Source organism: Cyanistes caeruleus, chromosome 8 (genome assembly GCF_971803275.1).
Source record: "Cyanistes caeruleus chromosome 8, bCyaCae1.hap1.1, whole genome shotgun sequence".
Classification (NCBI taxonomy): Eukaryota; Metazoa; Chordata; class Aves; order Passeriformes; family Paridae; genus Cyanistes; species Cyanistes caeruleus.
Window position 1 is genome coordinate 16,668,047 of NC_141708.1, and position 16,046 is coordinate 16,684,092.

Genomic DNA, 16,046 nt, shown 5'->3' on the forward strand with positions numbered 1-16,046 from the left:
TTCTTGACACAGTATTTAGTGTTTTACTTATTAGTGCCTAATTAGTTTACATATTCAGGATGAATTATATTCATTAATTTTTCTCTTAAAATTTTCAAGTTTTCAGTAAATATGAAAGATTTATCCCCAAGTCCATATTAGCTATGGACACATTTAGCTAAATGTGTATCACACATATATTTTGATCCTATCACCTTCCTATGAGCAGAATTTACAGTATTAAACCACAGATTTCTTTTTTTTCTGAAAGTCCAGGAAAGAAACTCTATTAATGGTGCAGGTGCAGTCCACCTGTCACAAGCATTTGTTCACTTCAGGCTGGAAGAGTACCAATTAATATTTTTTTCTCTGTACCATGGTATTTCATCATTTATCAATTCTTTCTGGTAACCACTCTCCTACAGAAGTCACCAATGCCTGAGATATGCTTTATTGTTTGGGGTTTTTTCCTTCTGGTATGTGAAAATTTTAAGTCCTGGGACTTTTTACAGCTCTTAGATGCTCAGGTTAGGAACTGTGCTGTGACCTGTGGCACAGGATATAACTACAGTGACAATCTGATTGCAGAGCATGGTATTGACAGCTGAAACAGTCTCTTCTAAATGAAATTATTCTCAGCAAATAATTTCTTCCCAGGCAATATTCCAAATGCTTGTTTATGGCAGAAAATATCTTAAGTGTTCATAATTTGTCTCAATTAGTTGTCATGACTTTCAAATGGTTTGTAGAGACAAAGTTCCGTAGCCCCAGGCTACAGTCACTAATGGAGTTGGATACATCCTAGCTACTCAAAAGCATAATTTGTGAGTTAGAGCCTTCCTCTCATTCACAAAGACAATTTAAACTCTCACTATACTTAGTCAATTAGGTTTATCATTAGGTTTATCATTAAATCAGGAGAGGAAGGTAAGAACCAGAAGAGTAAGTTGGTCAAAAGTAAGTCATATTCTATAAATTTTCAAATTATCTGTTAATTATTTCTATATATATAGCAGAAGACCATTTTCTAAACAGTTGAGAAATGTCTGTATCTCACAAAAATATTTTCTAAGTATTTTTAAAGCTGAACAGGTATACACTACATAGTATACTGTAGTAAATGAATATAATTTGTTAGTTTTATTAGTATTAAATATTATTTATTATTATTAAATACTATTTATTAGTATTAAACTGTTCTGTAGTTCTTAATTTATTTATATAATAGAGAAAATAACATTGTCCTTTACAATGGATGCCAAATGTAAATCAACAAACCTTGTGAGAAAGAAAATGAAATGTTATGAAGTTGAAAATAAGACATTATAAAGAAATGAATGCAGAAGAATATTATAAGATGTTTACTTGACAGTTACCCTTTACTGAAAATAGCTGTTTTTTAAACTAGTAGAGTCTTTCAAAAGTTCTTTAAAATCAAATCAAATAGGCCATGGTATTAAAAACTTGATGTCAAATTAAAGGGGCATAAAACCAACTGGATGTAGTTCTCACTTAGCATCTTAATACAAAGTTTCAAAGTTCATGGGTCAACTCCAAAAAATGAAACAAAAAAAGGAAAAAAAACCCCAACTAAAAACCCAACCAAAAAGAAACAAAAAAGCATTGTGGAATCTATATAAAACAATTATTTAGCATGTGTGGAAAACTGTTTTACTACTTGTCATAACTAATTCTTGACAACCTCCTACTTAACAGATGGTCAAATTTGGTAACAGCAAGTAATTTTAAAAAACTCTGTAAAAAAATTCTGTATCTTGCTCTATTAAGAAAATTAAGAATTCAGCTGGACAATTTTGAGAGCATTGCAAGCAAAAGCCTAGGGTAGTGCAAATAAATATAATGGTAAAACAGCTAGAGTTTGTTAGCCAACTGGTTGATAGATAAACAGTAGTATGTGAAGGCTATACTTATTATATATATGGTATGTGGTATATGGTATATGATATATGATATATTATATATACTTGCAGAGATCTACTACAAGTTTCTATAGTATCTTTGAATTCAGTAAAAACAAAATGTACTTGTGTGAGTGAAGAAACTGGTCTTAATAAGCAGTGTTAACACACAGATGAGAGAGGGAAAAAAATCATCACCTTGTCCATTTTCTTGAGGTTTGTTTTTCTTCCAAAATTCGATCTCTCGCTGCAGTTCCTCTAGTTAACATCAAAAAGAGTAATGCAAATTTTTAAATCAATACCAGGTATATAATTAGAAATAGCCAGATTCCCTCCACCAACCCAAACAGTTCCCAAAACCAAATGAGAAACTTACGTTCTCGGAGTCCAGGCACCAACTTAAATATAATTTCCTCTAAGGTGTTATCCAGCCTTTCAGAGGGAAAAAATATATTTCACATTAAATGGAAACCAGCATTTTAAATATTTTTAGTGTTTAAATAACAAAAACTTTCGAATAATTGAGTTGCATTTTTCTGGTAAATAAGAAATCCTGTCAAAGCCAACTAATTTTAGTTTGAGAGACAACATGCATTAAAACTTATCTCAACCACCTCCTAAATGGATTTATCATAGAAATAAACAAGGAATTTGTTTTTTAATATATAAAGATAAGAACATAACAAAGGAGAAAAATAATATACTCTAAATTTTTTATTTTTTTAATTTTTATTACATGCCAACAATGGTGTTACTAGAAGGAATAGACTGGAAAAGTAGTACCCAATTTTAAGGTCCAGCTCATGAGTAGTAAGCATGTAAATTATAAACTCCATTATCATATTAAGTGTGGAAGTGCTTTGGTAATAAGGCTGTTAGGAAAACTGAACAGACTATTTCCTACTTACCACACCACAGACAAACCAGTCTTGGCAGGATAAAGAAGACCACAGTGCATCCATGCTGCTCTGACTTGACAGTTCTCAGTACCCAGCATAATTAATGTGAACTTTTTAATCTGCCATGAGTTGTAAACCAGAAGACAGTACACAGCACAGGCATGTCCTGTGATAGCCTGATAATAGTGCCAAAACTAGTTATTACGGTCCCTTCCAGGGAACACACTGCAGTTACCCCTTGTTGCTGAAGCTAAAATACTTTTCTTTCTTTCCCTCTGAATTTAACCAACTCTTCTACCCATTTAGTTTATCATCTGCTTTCTCGCTCCACATCCTCTCCTGGTCTCTTATCCTTCAGTTTCCTCTGGCTTTCATTCTGTTTCCTTTTCCTTCCCCACCTTTGCCCTTTATGTTCTCTCTTGTCAACAGAAACTCCCATTGCCCACAGCCTAAACAAAAACTCATGACAAAATAAAATACTAGGTAATACAGAGAAATTAAGTACCTTGACATTCAGTCAGAATCAGGCATATTTTAAATTGCCTTATTTTTTCATCTCAATAACAATATATTTCTTTACATATATATTTGCAAATACACATGTGTACATGGTATTAATAATACACTATAGGCCTGTTAAAAAAACCCCTAGCTGTTCTGTCATTTGATCACCAATAGTTGCAAATTAGGAGAATGACTGAATGCTTTTTATTGTTGAGGAATGCTTACAATCCATATAAATTGATAACAATTATCTAAAAATATGAGTATTCAAGGTTCTCCTTACAGAATTTGTACTTGTCTTCAATGTTTACAATTAAACCCATTAACCCAACCATCAAGTTCTGAGACTAGATCCCTGTGATATCCATCAGTAGATACAGGCATACCGTAGGAATATTCATGTTTAGTGGCAACCACAATCCCTTTTTAATTGCTGCTTCTTAAGGGGACAACAACAATTCAGCAAGTGAAATGTGCCTCCCACAAAACAAAGCAGCAAAGAGAAAAGTTTCTCACTGCTTAGAAGGAAATCAAAATTGTAGGATGTCTGAGTGCTTGAGTTCTGACACATGACAATATGGGTCTACCTTCCCAGGTGGTGTATCTGCTCTGGCAGTGTCTAAGGTAACTACGTGGTACTGCTCTCTGGGAGGCTCCCACAGCAGAGCACTGGGAACATGGCTTAGAAATGGGATTCATTTCACTCTGTAAGAAAGCTCCAACCTTCATAATTTACTCATTAAAAGAAGTGAAATAAGGACTTCAAAAGAGAACATCACTACCTTAATTAAAAACCCCTCTGTTCTCCAGGATGGTATAATACATGCTGGTTTTCTTTCATTTATTTTTGAAAATTCCCATTTAGCACTTTCTAATTTATTTTCAATTGCACAAACTAAAAGTCACTGGTAATGTTAAAGCAGCAAAAAAATCCAGTATACTTTGCAAATTTACAATGCTAGAAGCAAGAAGTGACTTCCCAATCAAGTCAACGACTTAATTTTCTTCCAAAAACTAAACAAAAAAGTCTTCTTTCTTTACAGAGGATAAATACTAATCAATACTCTGACAAGGGGCAGGAAAAAAAGAAGTCCTGTCTGATCTTTAAATACAGGGAAATGGAAACTTTAGGGAAAAATGAAATTATTACAAGATTCCCAATTTCAGACGCATCTTTCAGTGTTCCCATAATCCACACATGTAAGCACTTTGACATAAAGATTTGTATCTTTATGTCATGACTCACATCAAACCCATTCCAAAATGAAACTACTTGAAAAAGGTGATCTCAGTGATTTACTACGATATTTCCTGTCAATGCTGAAACAAGAACATTGGTATTTTAGACACCTTTCCATTCCCACATCTTGCAACTGTCTTCCAAATCTCCCAACCAGAACATACAGAAAAAAGAACCAAGCATTTCTGCCAGTTTAGTATAGCTCCTTTTTACACCTCTTCTATAGTACTGAGTGAGTTACAAGATCAATTCAGAAAACGTGAATCCAGCGAAGACTATTGCTCAGGAAAACTTGCATGCACAGGAGTATGCTGGCAAAAGAAAAAGAAGTCTGCCCTCATGGCATGACCAACACAGACCCTATTGAGTACTGATGATGCAGAATTCTGCTAAATCAGCAAAGAGAATTCTTAAAATTGAACACTCTTCCTACATTTTCATTTTAGAGCTCAATGTTGAATTTCAGACTTAGTCTTGTAGTTACAACAGACCTAAGTGCTGCCAACCAGGAGATGCATGTAAAAAGCTCACATAGTTATGAAGTTACTCAGAACTGAGTTTAGAAGTAGTTTATAAAGCTTATCTGAGAGATCTTAGTTAAAACTACTAAGTGGTGTTCAACACTATTTCTCCGAAAATGACAGCATTCTTTAGCAATGACTGGGCTGATCTCCATGGTCAGAGTGTAAGACTCATATTAAGTTATGCAGGCAACATCCAGGAAAGATAAATCCATTGCATGGCTCACATGCTCTTCTGATCATTAGTTTAGCAAATGTTCAAAATTGGTTCATAAAATACAACCAGGAAACTACTAAGTATACGCAGTTTCTTGGCAAAGAGACCAAATGACTCTAAAAGGAATTTCAGGAAATAATTGCATAGAAAATAGCTCTTGCCACATTTCTGGCTTGTGCTCTCAACTTTCCTCACCCATCTATAATCTCCTGCTCAAAGGAGCGTTTTACTAAATGTAAACAGTAGATGTTTATATTTTTCAGAATTCAGAAAATGCATTTTTCATCTCATATAAAGTGGTCCTATCAGAATAAAAGAAATATTTCTAAATGCTTTTGTTTTCAGCTTATTAGTAGTCTATATAGCATTTATGCCATTATGACTCACACTGCACCTCAGAAACTGACAGGAAATCAGAAAATTAATCTACATTTTAGCTCAGCCCTACCCTTCCAAAAACATGATGACAAAGATGACAAAGACTTAGGGGAATAACACCCTTTACAGTTGCTGAATTCAATCTCTCTCAGTTATCCTCTTGGTACATAACTGAAGTATGGGAATGGTTGTGCACATGTGGATCAGTCAAAAATCAAAGCAATGAATGACAAATTGTAACAAAACCAATGACATCAGGAAATCAGACCAAGCCTAGTAAATTCCAGATGTAAATTTATATTTTTACATTAATGTAAGAATAAGTCCTACTAAGTCCACAACAGTTTTATGAAATAATAATACTGGGGGATGGGGTGGAGGTAGTGCTGGAAGTAAGGGCAGGGAGTGCCTTCATCACTCCAGGAAAACATGAAGTTCTTCCACTTATGATGACATTTCTTGGTTTTTCTATCTTATCAGGTGTCTTATCATCTTTGTTTCAACATAACACCACTAAAAGTGAATCCAGAATTTCAGGATAAACACTTGTTTCTAAAAACGTGTGTTAATATAATATAAAAAATCTCAAGAAAGGTTGTTTTTAATGGAAAAACTTTTTTCATGAGTGTCTTTTCATTAATCTTACAGTGTATTTCAATTCAGATTGGTAGAGTTATGCCCTGAAAAACACTGTTTTTAATATGAGTCATTTTCTATATGTTGCTGTAAAAAGAAAAAGTTGCCAAGAGGTTTGGAATGCCCTAAATAATTTGAAAAAAACAACCCTCTAGAATTTAGTTTCATGTAAAGAATAAAGGTATCTGGTTCATTTATGCATTTAATAGAGATATTAATCTTGTTTTTAAACTTATACAATATAAGCACTATTTCTATATCTTTCCCTTAAGTTTCCTCCTTTTACTATGTCTGAAAAAAATCAATTTAGAGTGTAGTGGGATCTGAGAAAATGACAACCTATATGGCTTAGAACAGCTAATATATGTATTATACAAATAAGCAAAACAATTATTTGCCTTTTAGGATAAAGATGTTAAGATACTCTTTTTGTTGTTCTTCCATTTCAGCAAATTTTGTGAAATAGATTCTTACCTTAACATTTCTAGCGGATTGGTCTCATGCACTTGGTTGCCACACCTGGGACAGTCATTGCTGTCTTCAAAGTGTTGGACAATACAAGTCTTACAAACTAAGACAGAGAAGGAAAAAATAAATAAATAAAAACTCACTTAGACAAAATCTAAATAACATTGCTCAAGTGTGACCTGTAAAATGTATAATGATACCTGGTAGCTACTTTCATGCGTGAGAAATAAAAGAGTATTGTTTTAAAGTAAATAATTACAATGTAACTTATTCCCTTCTTGTTCCTCAAAACCATAGTTAGTTCTGCTCTGCTGAGACGCCAAGGTCAGCAGCAGCACAGGTTGGACAAGCATTGTTTTAAATTATGAGATATTTTTGCTACTTAGAATTCTCCCAGAGTAACATGTGAAGCCTGCAGCCTGCACCACCTTAAAGAACAGGTTCTCAGGTCTGAGCTGGGCCAACTTCAGCCAGCAGAGCCTGCCATCACCTCAGCTGATCTGAAAATGACTTACACACATCACTTCTGTTCCAGTGGTGTTGCTTGCAGCTGAAAATACTGGTTTAAATAGTTATTGTAAGAGAGAAGGCCACAGAAATTGTACACAGGTTCAAAATGCTTCCCTTTCAACAAAGTGCTTTCCAAAGCAATGACAGAATGTACACTCACCATTTAATATTTGAATCTTATAATGAAAAACCACGATCAGGGCCATGGCAAGCATCAATAAACCCAAACCAGCAACAATGTGAATTCAAAAACCAATCAACTGAAAGTAAACTAAACAAGGTGCTACACTACTGTTGCTTCCAAATGATTAATTACAGACTGTAGATTTTAATGTCATTAATCATGGAAGCCAAGCTGATGAGAACAAATATGTCTGCTGTTATTACTGCACAAGAATGTTCTGGATGGAGATAAACTCTACCCTGCTCTTATTATTAATTCACCTACACTGAAATAAGAACTGCAAATTCATCAGTAAATGGACTGAAAAAATAAATGGACTGCTGTGATTGCAATATGCTTTCTGCTGAAACACTGTATTTTTTTCATCATTACTTAAAGAAGAATGAACATGTCTAAACAAGTTGGTAAATTCTAATTACAAGACAACTCTAGGAATCTTGAACTTCCTTTAACAAACAAAGCCTTGCCTTAGAATGCTCAGAAGGGTTATTTCAAATCAGCTGATGCTGATAACGCACACACGTTAAACTTCCATGTAGATGCTTCCTCCAACTGCTTAAATCACTAACTTAAAGACATTAACTTCACAGCCCAAGTTTCTCAATGAATTGTAAAATAACTCTTCAGTCAGCTGAGCTTTTCAGCTGCAGCACTTGATAGCTCATAATCCTGGCTGAATACATTGTTTCTGTCAGGAGAAAGTGTATGGGTTAGTGATGGGTGATGACAATAATGATGAACCACCAGGTTAAGAGTCATCAATTGTCTCGGAAATGTCATTAGTTGGAAACCTCAGTTTGAAGAGTGTGGGGGGAAAAGGGCTGAGGATGCATGTATGATGATGAAATTGTGAAGACTAACACAGATGCAAATTCCTGTCATTTGGAAATTCAGCTGAAAGTCACTGATGTAAGTAACAGAAGGTTTTGGCTTACTCTAGACCTCTTCTAACTTGACTTCACAGAAACTGAGCTTAAAGATAACTTTTTTTCAATGGAGTTTTATCTGCTAACTCCTATAATAAAGGAAGGAGTTTGTCTTTATTTTTTTTTGGCAAGCCTTCTGTCTGGTATAAACAGCAGCATCTCTATGGAGTCTTTCTAGCCTGACACCAGCTTAAAATGATAAAGAATAAACAAAGTGGAAAAAATTGCATAAATGTAATTGGAACTGGTCAATAGCAATTTTGGAAGTGATAAGCTCAACTCCTAACCTTCTCCTATTTGGAAAATGTCCAGGCTGGATGAGGCTCTGAGCAACATGAACTAGTGGAGGGTGTCCCTGCCCATGAGAGGAGGGTCAGAACTAACGAAGGGTCTGTTCAGCCCAAACCATTCTATGAATATTTTTTGGAACAGAGACTCAGAGAATTAGCACAAAAATTCTCCAAAAGGAGAAAGGGCTTTGTATCAATACCAGAGTGATTTGGTTTCTTTTCTGTAAGCAATAGAATTAGCCTCCTTCTGAAAGAATTTCCTTGCATTTTAGGAAAACTTTCTGAAATTCTTAAGAGAATTTAATTCCCTTCAGTTGCTCTGAGGATTTCTGCTCCATTCATGTCAGAGAAGTTCTTAAAGTTTGTGATGAGATGACACTGTTCTTACTGCATTGATTTGTCTTGTAAAATATATTCTACATTTGGGCTTCCTAGGTTTTTTGTTTGTTTTCCAAGCTAAATACAAATAGGGCCTATCTGAGCTATAGCTTTTATTTACATCTTGAAGAAATCTGAAATTATTACTATTCAGAAGCACTCCGTGTCATGGGATCAATAACTAATACACTTATTTAAGTCAGATAATTGACTCCATGAAACATCCCAAACACTAAACACTGCTAAACATAAAGCATGCTAATATCCACAAGAATGTAACTTGAAGAAATATTGCTAATATAAACCAATCTATGGAAAGTAACTGAATTCCTCAGTCTGAATATATTATGGTGCATTCTTTATACCTTTTGTTTTTGAGAGAAGATTACACCCTTGGAAGGCATGCACAGTTCAAGAAAGAGCATAATGATTAATGAAGAGCTTAATTTCCAGTGTGGGAAAGGTCTTTGAGTACAATACATACAGAGAAGACATCATAAGGAATCAAGAACCTTATTCCAGTCCTATATGGATGTTTCCTGTGCCAAGAAAAACACAGATCTGGATCATGTGTTTGTACAGCCAGCTCAATACCATAAAACCCCCTTGAAACTGTAAATAAATTCTGAACTAACCTAAAAAAACTTTTGCGTTTTCTCATGTAGAGCTACAGTGCTATGAGACTTTGCCAACAAAACTATATGTGATTTACCAACAGGAATACAAGGGTGAAAAAATATATATAAATTCTAGCATGCAAGAATAATGAACTGATACATGATATTTCTAGTGGGATCATCAACCAATGTTTTCCTATTGACAGGTATAATCAGCCTCTGCTACTCTCAATATAAAACACTGAACATTTTTCAGAGCTTATCTCTGCAGTTTCAGAAAATGGGATGAAATCTTAATATTGGTGAAAAAGGCAGGCAAAAAGGGAATCCTTAAACACAATTAAAAGTCAAATATAGTTAATTCACCACCTTAGGGAAAAAAACAAACTCTGAACCAAAACCCTTGAACATTTCCAGTACAGATTAACAAAATACCATGTTTTCATTTGCTTTATTGTAGGTTATGGTAGGGCAGCAAACGGGCAAAAGAAAACTGCTTAACCAAAGTGTACACTTTGCAGAATTTTGAGGTATATGCTACACATGCCAGTGAAATGAGAACCTGAATTTCAAAGTTGTACGATGACATTTCATATGAGACACAATGGAAGTTGAGCTCACGTAAGATGACTTTCTGTGGCTGATAAAAGTGCTCGTGTGACATATGCTAATTGGCCTGCAACCATAACAATGCTGTTTTCCAATACAGAGATATCTGGTTCACACATTCTTTCAGATCTTTGTAATCAGATGAAAAACACAGATACAAGTGCCAAGACTATGCTGTATGTCACAAACAAATAAAAAAAGTACGTATCTTATGAATATTTACATACATATGTATCCCTCCAGGTTACTGCTTAAATGGTGATTAATGAGGTACCTAAATAAAACTTCATATTGCATTTTTAAATTAAGTATTTTACAAGATAAAGTTTAATTAGTTAATTGTGGTACAAATTCTTTGTCAGAACTTATCCTTTGAATTCTTCCAAGGATCTCCTTTCTCAAAGTTAATCACTCTGATTCAGTGAGCAAAGGAAGGTGTCCTAGGGTGACTGAAGGGCACAGGATATCTACAGCTAGTGAACATCAAACCCATCTCACTGATGGCACAGAGGTGTAACAAGCCATTTGGTATGTTTACTGAAGTATTTAATTATCTACCTTAAATCTTAAAATCTTTAATTATCTACCTTAAAAGCACTTACTTTTAGGGAAAGTGTTGGCTTAAAAACAGGACAGAAAACTTCAATTCACTTAACCACCTTTTTCAGAAAAAATACACGTGGGACTACTTGACTCTTAGTTACAATACCAGACACAGTCATACTGGACTCTCTTCTGTAAAAAGGGAGAGAGAATTTCAGTATGTGATAACCAAGACGTTTTGTGTTGAAAACAATTTCAAAATAACATTTAAGCCCTGCTACATGCTATTGACTAAAGTTTCTGCAGAAGGAGGAGTCTGAAGGCAGCTCAGCTTGCTTGTCTGAGGGTGAGAATTTTTGCTGCAATGAAGTTTTTTTGGGATCTTCTGTTGACAGCATAGGTTTTTAGCAGAATCTGAAAAACACTCTAGTTGAAAGATTATTTGATATTGAAAATTATATCTCTGGTAAATTTCTTGCAGGGAAGGACATTTCTGAAAGTTCCTAGACCACCTTGGTTGGCAATTTCTTAATACTAATATTAGAGAGACCAAGCAGGAGTAAAGCATCTTTTGATTTCCTGTTCATAAACAGGGAAAAGCTGGTGATGAATACAGCCACTGAGAGCAGCATGCCTTGAGGTGAGTTGAGGATCTTGAGGAAGGATACACAATTAAACAGTACAGTTAGGCCTCTGAAGTTCAGGACATGGGACTTTAGCTTGTTTAACCAAGGAGACTATCACTGGAAAGAGACTTAGGAGAGCTGGCTGAGCTACACAGTCCACTGTAGGGGAAATTTTGTCAGAGGAACTGCTCAGTGCACAAGAATTGCTTAGTGCACATGGTTCCTAATTAATATGCAAAATAAGGTTAGAAGTTGAAACAAGAATGGGAAACAAAAGGATATAAAATCACTAGTCTGGCACTCAGAGACAAAACTAGGAAAGCCACGGCCCAGCCATAGCTAAAACTGATGAGAAACATAAGGGAATTGTGTAAGTATGCTAGTAGCTGAAGGAAGCTTAAACAAACTTTGCCTGTTAATGAATGAGGGAAACAACTCAGGAATAGTTTATACAGAATGGTTTGAAGTCCTCAATATCTTTTTGCCTTGGTCTTCACAGGCAGCACTTGATGCCAGATCTCCCTGCATGATCTCTCCAGCTTGATTCGGGAAAGAGAAGGATGATCAACATCCAAGGAGCAGCAGGTTGAAGCTTACTGAGAAAGACTGGATGTATTTAAATCTACAGGCCAGGTAGGATTCACTAAGACAAAAGCTTATCATAATCAGGGTGATTATGAGAGGTACCCAATGACTAAAAAAGGGTAATGTAATTTAATAAAGAGGGGAAGAATGACCCAGGGAAGCACAGCCTCCTCTAGCTCACTGGAAAGATTACATCATGTCCCTTGAAGTCAACTTCCAACTATGTGAGGGACAACAATGTAATCAGGAAGTGGCAATAGCAATTTGCCAAAAGCAAATCATGCTACAGGCTGGCAGGTGAGGAAATAAAAGTTTGTACCATTTGAACAGCAGTTACAGGAGTGACAGAGCCCATCTTCCCGGGAGTGGCAAATAGAATCACAGGGAGCAAAGGTCACGTGTTGACATTTGGCAGGACATTCAGAAAAACTAGATAAAGACTGTAGCACTGGAAATGGTTATCAAGAGAGGCTGTGGAGACTCCATGCTTAGAAATTCAAATGTCAACTACACAGAGACATGGCTTGACCTGGTAGAGCGTTGGCAACTAACCTGCCTCCTGCAAGAAGTTGGCCTAGACAACCTCCAGATGTTTGTTGATGTTTTCAACCAACATTTCTACAATTGTGTAAACAGTCTGTTATTTTTTAAGATACTAAAGAATGTTCTTGAGGAAAGTTTATTTTGCAAATTTTTTAAGTGTACTCTGTACTAAACAACAGAGTGACTCAGGAGACAGATGATGGGACATGCCCTTTAGCTAACATCCAGCCTGCTTCCATCAGTAGCTCTTAAACATCCTTGACAACTGTGTAACAGACTAGAAAAAAAGGTCTCAGTCCATAAGAAAAACCATTGTGTTGGAAGCAGCAAAAAAGAAGTGAAGTACTGAATTTGCAGAATAAGTAATTTTGCAGTAACATAACCATTTCCTTTCCAATAGAGACAGGAAAGTTTGCACTTCTGGTACCCAAGCTGCACTTAGATTTCACAGTGAATAGTGGAGTTATCTGTCCAACATTTTCAAAAGCTGCATCAGAAACATCTCTTATTGAAAAGTCACTCATTTCTCAGTGCAGGATTTTACTTAATATTTTCCAGCAATACAGAATACGTGAGTTAACTGCTAATTCCCTGCTTTGGTTACTACTGATCACATTAGTTCCCCTATGATCACTGGAGAACATCTATATCAATACATGCTTTTCATCTTGTCCAGAGTAATACGCTGTACTCTCAGTATCTAATGAATTTATGCTGCTACTTCAACCACTAATATCTGCATATTTCGATCATCTGTACAACAGTGTTTAAAATTATGGCAATTAGTAAGTACAAGACAAATACCAAAGGATAGTTAAAATAATTCTACTCCGTGGTATCTATTTGGACAACACCGAAGTTGTTGGAAGACACTGAAGTATGTCTTACCATACCTGTAGGGTATCACACCTGTATTTGAAAAAAAAAATAAATTAAAAATATTAAATATTTTCTATAAGATAACTTAGCAGAGTACCTTCCTGAATTCTGCCATTATCTTTTCCTTTGCAGACATAAGATTTACGTATCATCACTTTTTTCATTTTCCTTTCCATCATTGTAAGCTTTGTATTTTGGCAACTGTAACTAGACTTTGCTTTAAAGAAACACCATATTCTTTCCTGCATTTTTACTGAACCACCCAAACGTGTGGCAGTTTTAAAGTGAGGAGACCTGTGTCACTGTATGGCAGCTCAGTAAAATTCACTTGCTCTAACCTGGAAACTAGGCAGTAACAGAGCTGCCTCAGTGAAGAGCTCACAAACTAAAAAAGAACAAAAGAAGCAGATGCTGCTGAGAAGAGAATGCTCCTTCTGCCATTATTGTTTTGTAATAGGAGCAAAATAAATAAAAAACATTATATAAACAAAAAGATACCACAATAAAAACATATTTTTCTTAAATATGATTTCTGATGTATTTTCCTCTAATTCCTATCTTTTAAAAGCTACTAATGTTCATTAAACTTCAAGCATAAAAAATTAGCTAATACTGGAATTTTTCCAACTTATTTAAAGGGAAAGAGAATTTAATAACATATTTACCTCTCTCTAAAAAATTTACCTCTGTTAAGTAGCTTAGTCTTTTCCTGACTCTTTGTCACTAATTTCCCTCTGTATCTGATAAAGGATGAAGATCCTCCTTAGCACTCCTTTTCTTGATAATGTATTTATAGAAACATTTCTAATTGTCTATTACAGCAGTAGCCAGATTAAGTTCTGGTTGTGCTTCAGTCCTTCTAATTTTCTCTCTTCGTAAGTTCATGGTATCCTTGCAGTCCTTCTGGGTCTTCTAAATTCAGAAACTCAACTTTTCTTACTAAGTTCCAGACTGGAACTCACTAAGTTCCTGGCTTTCTGTATAGCCAGGCTGGTCACCTTCCCTGCCAGCTCATCTTTCTGCACATGGGGACAACCTGCTCCTGTGCCTTTGGGATTCCTTTCTAAAGCACATACAGCCTTCCTGAACTCTTCTGCCCTTCAGGACTGCCTCCCAAGGGACTCAGTTAACCACGCTCCAAAATCTGCCCTCCAGAAGTTCAGGGAAGCAGTTCTGCTAAATGCCCTCCTTACTTTTCCAAGAACTGAAAACTATTGTTGTGCCAAAGATGTCCTCCAACTGTCACATCACCCACCAGTCCTTCTCTGCTCACAAATACCAGGTCCAGCAAGGCCTCACTCACCAACTATGTCAAGAAGTTATCCTCCACCCACTCCAGGAACCTCCCAGACTGTTTTCTCTCCACTATTTCCAGTAGGTTTCTGGTAAAAGGAAGTATTCCTCTAGAACAAGTGCTAGTGACTGTGAGACTTCCCTCAGCTACTGCTCAAATGTTTCAACTGCCTCTTCATTCTGGTTAGGTGACCTAAAACAGACTTCCACCATGCCTTGTTGGCCACCCCCCAATTCTTACCCATGAACACTCTATCTTCACCATCACAGAATTCCAGACACTCAAAACACTCCCTAACACACTATGCTACCTCACCAGTTCTCCTTCCTTGCCTATCCCTTCTGAAGAGTTTTATAGCCATCCACTGCATCCCTGCAGTTGTGAGTTATCCCACCATGTTTCTGTGATGGCTGCTGTGTCACTGTTTTCCTGCTGCACAGTGGCTTCCATTGTTTTAATTCTCTATGTGCTTCATATAGTATGAATGTAAGAACAAACTGTAAAAATTAACAGTGAAGACAATAACAACTGCAAGGACAACATTGCACAGAAATGTCAGGAAATGCTAAGACAAGACTTTTAACTGATATTTATTAAAGGTTTAAGAATGGGAAATCTACCAGAAGACATACAATTTTCCTTTACTCTTCTTTTAGAGGAATTCAAATGTTACTTGGAAGGATGTCAAATTTTAAAGGAGGTCCAGTGAAACTACTGCCTATTTGGAAATAAATGTGAAAAAAACAAGCATGTAAATAAGCTTGTGAAAATAAGACAACGGGGTTTGATAGGACCATGCATGCATTTAATATAATTCACATATGCCAATGTTTTAGATGTAGTAGAGGCAGAAGACAACTTAAACAACTTTTCCTGAGACAGTTTCAGAAAAAAGTTCTGAAGTTTCAGTTGAAAGAAATCTACTCCCTAAGTAAATATTTTGCCACCTTTCCAGTATTTCTCTGCATTGTGCCATGGAAACACGTTAGAGAGATGTGGGCCAGTACTGACCGAGCTAGTGCATCCATCATCCACACTGCCAACACATACGTGAGTTTAAGTTCCAAGCATGGTTATATTATCAAAAGAGCACACCTGACCTAATGATCTCACCTGTGATCAGACAGGCCACAGCGATACAAGGTCACTGTTAGAGCCAGCACAACCACTGCTAGCCTAGGGCAAACAAAAGGGTCTCAGTACTCTGCCAGGTGTCCAGCACAGCTGACATACCCTCACAGAATGGGTCAGGTTGGAAGGCACCCCAGTGGCTCATCTGGTCCAACCTCTCTGCTCAAGCA

The 16,046-nt window shown here is 36.0% G+C and overlaps 1 protein-coding gene across 12 annotated transcripts in view; it reads right to left on the reverse strand.

Moving 5' to 3' along the window:
- PCGF5 (polycomb group ring finger 5) overlaps positions 1–16,046 on the reverse strand; it is a 123,826-nt gene that overhangs the window by 14,137 nt on the left and 93,643 nt on the right. For all 12 annotated transcript variants that reach the window (XM_086900768.1, XM_086900764.1, XM_086900762.1 and 9 more), the window contains 3 exons: positions 6,768–6,864; positions 2,275–2,330; positions 2,097–2,156 (listed from right to left, as the gene is read on the reverse strand). In XM_086900768.1, coding sequence (XP_086756894.1) covers positions 2,097–2,156; positions 2,275–2,330; positions 6,768–6,864 — 213 coding nt within the window. The remainder of the gene's footprint in view (positions 1–2,096; positions 2,157–2,274; positions 2,331–6,767; positions 6,865–16,046) is intronic.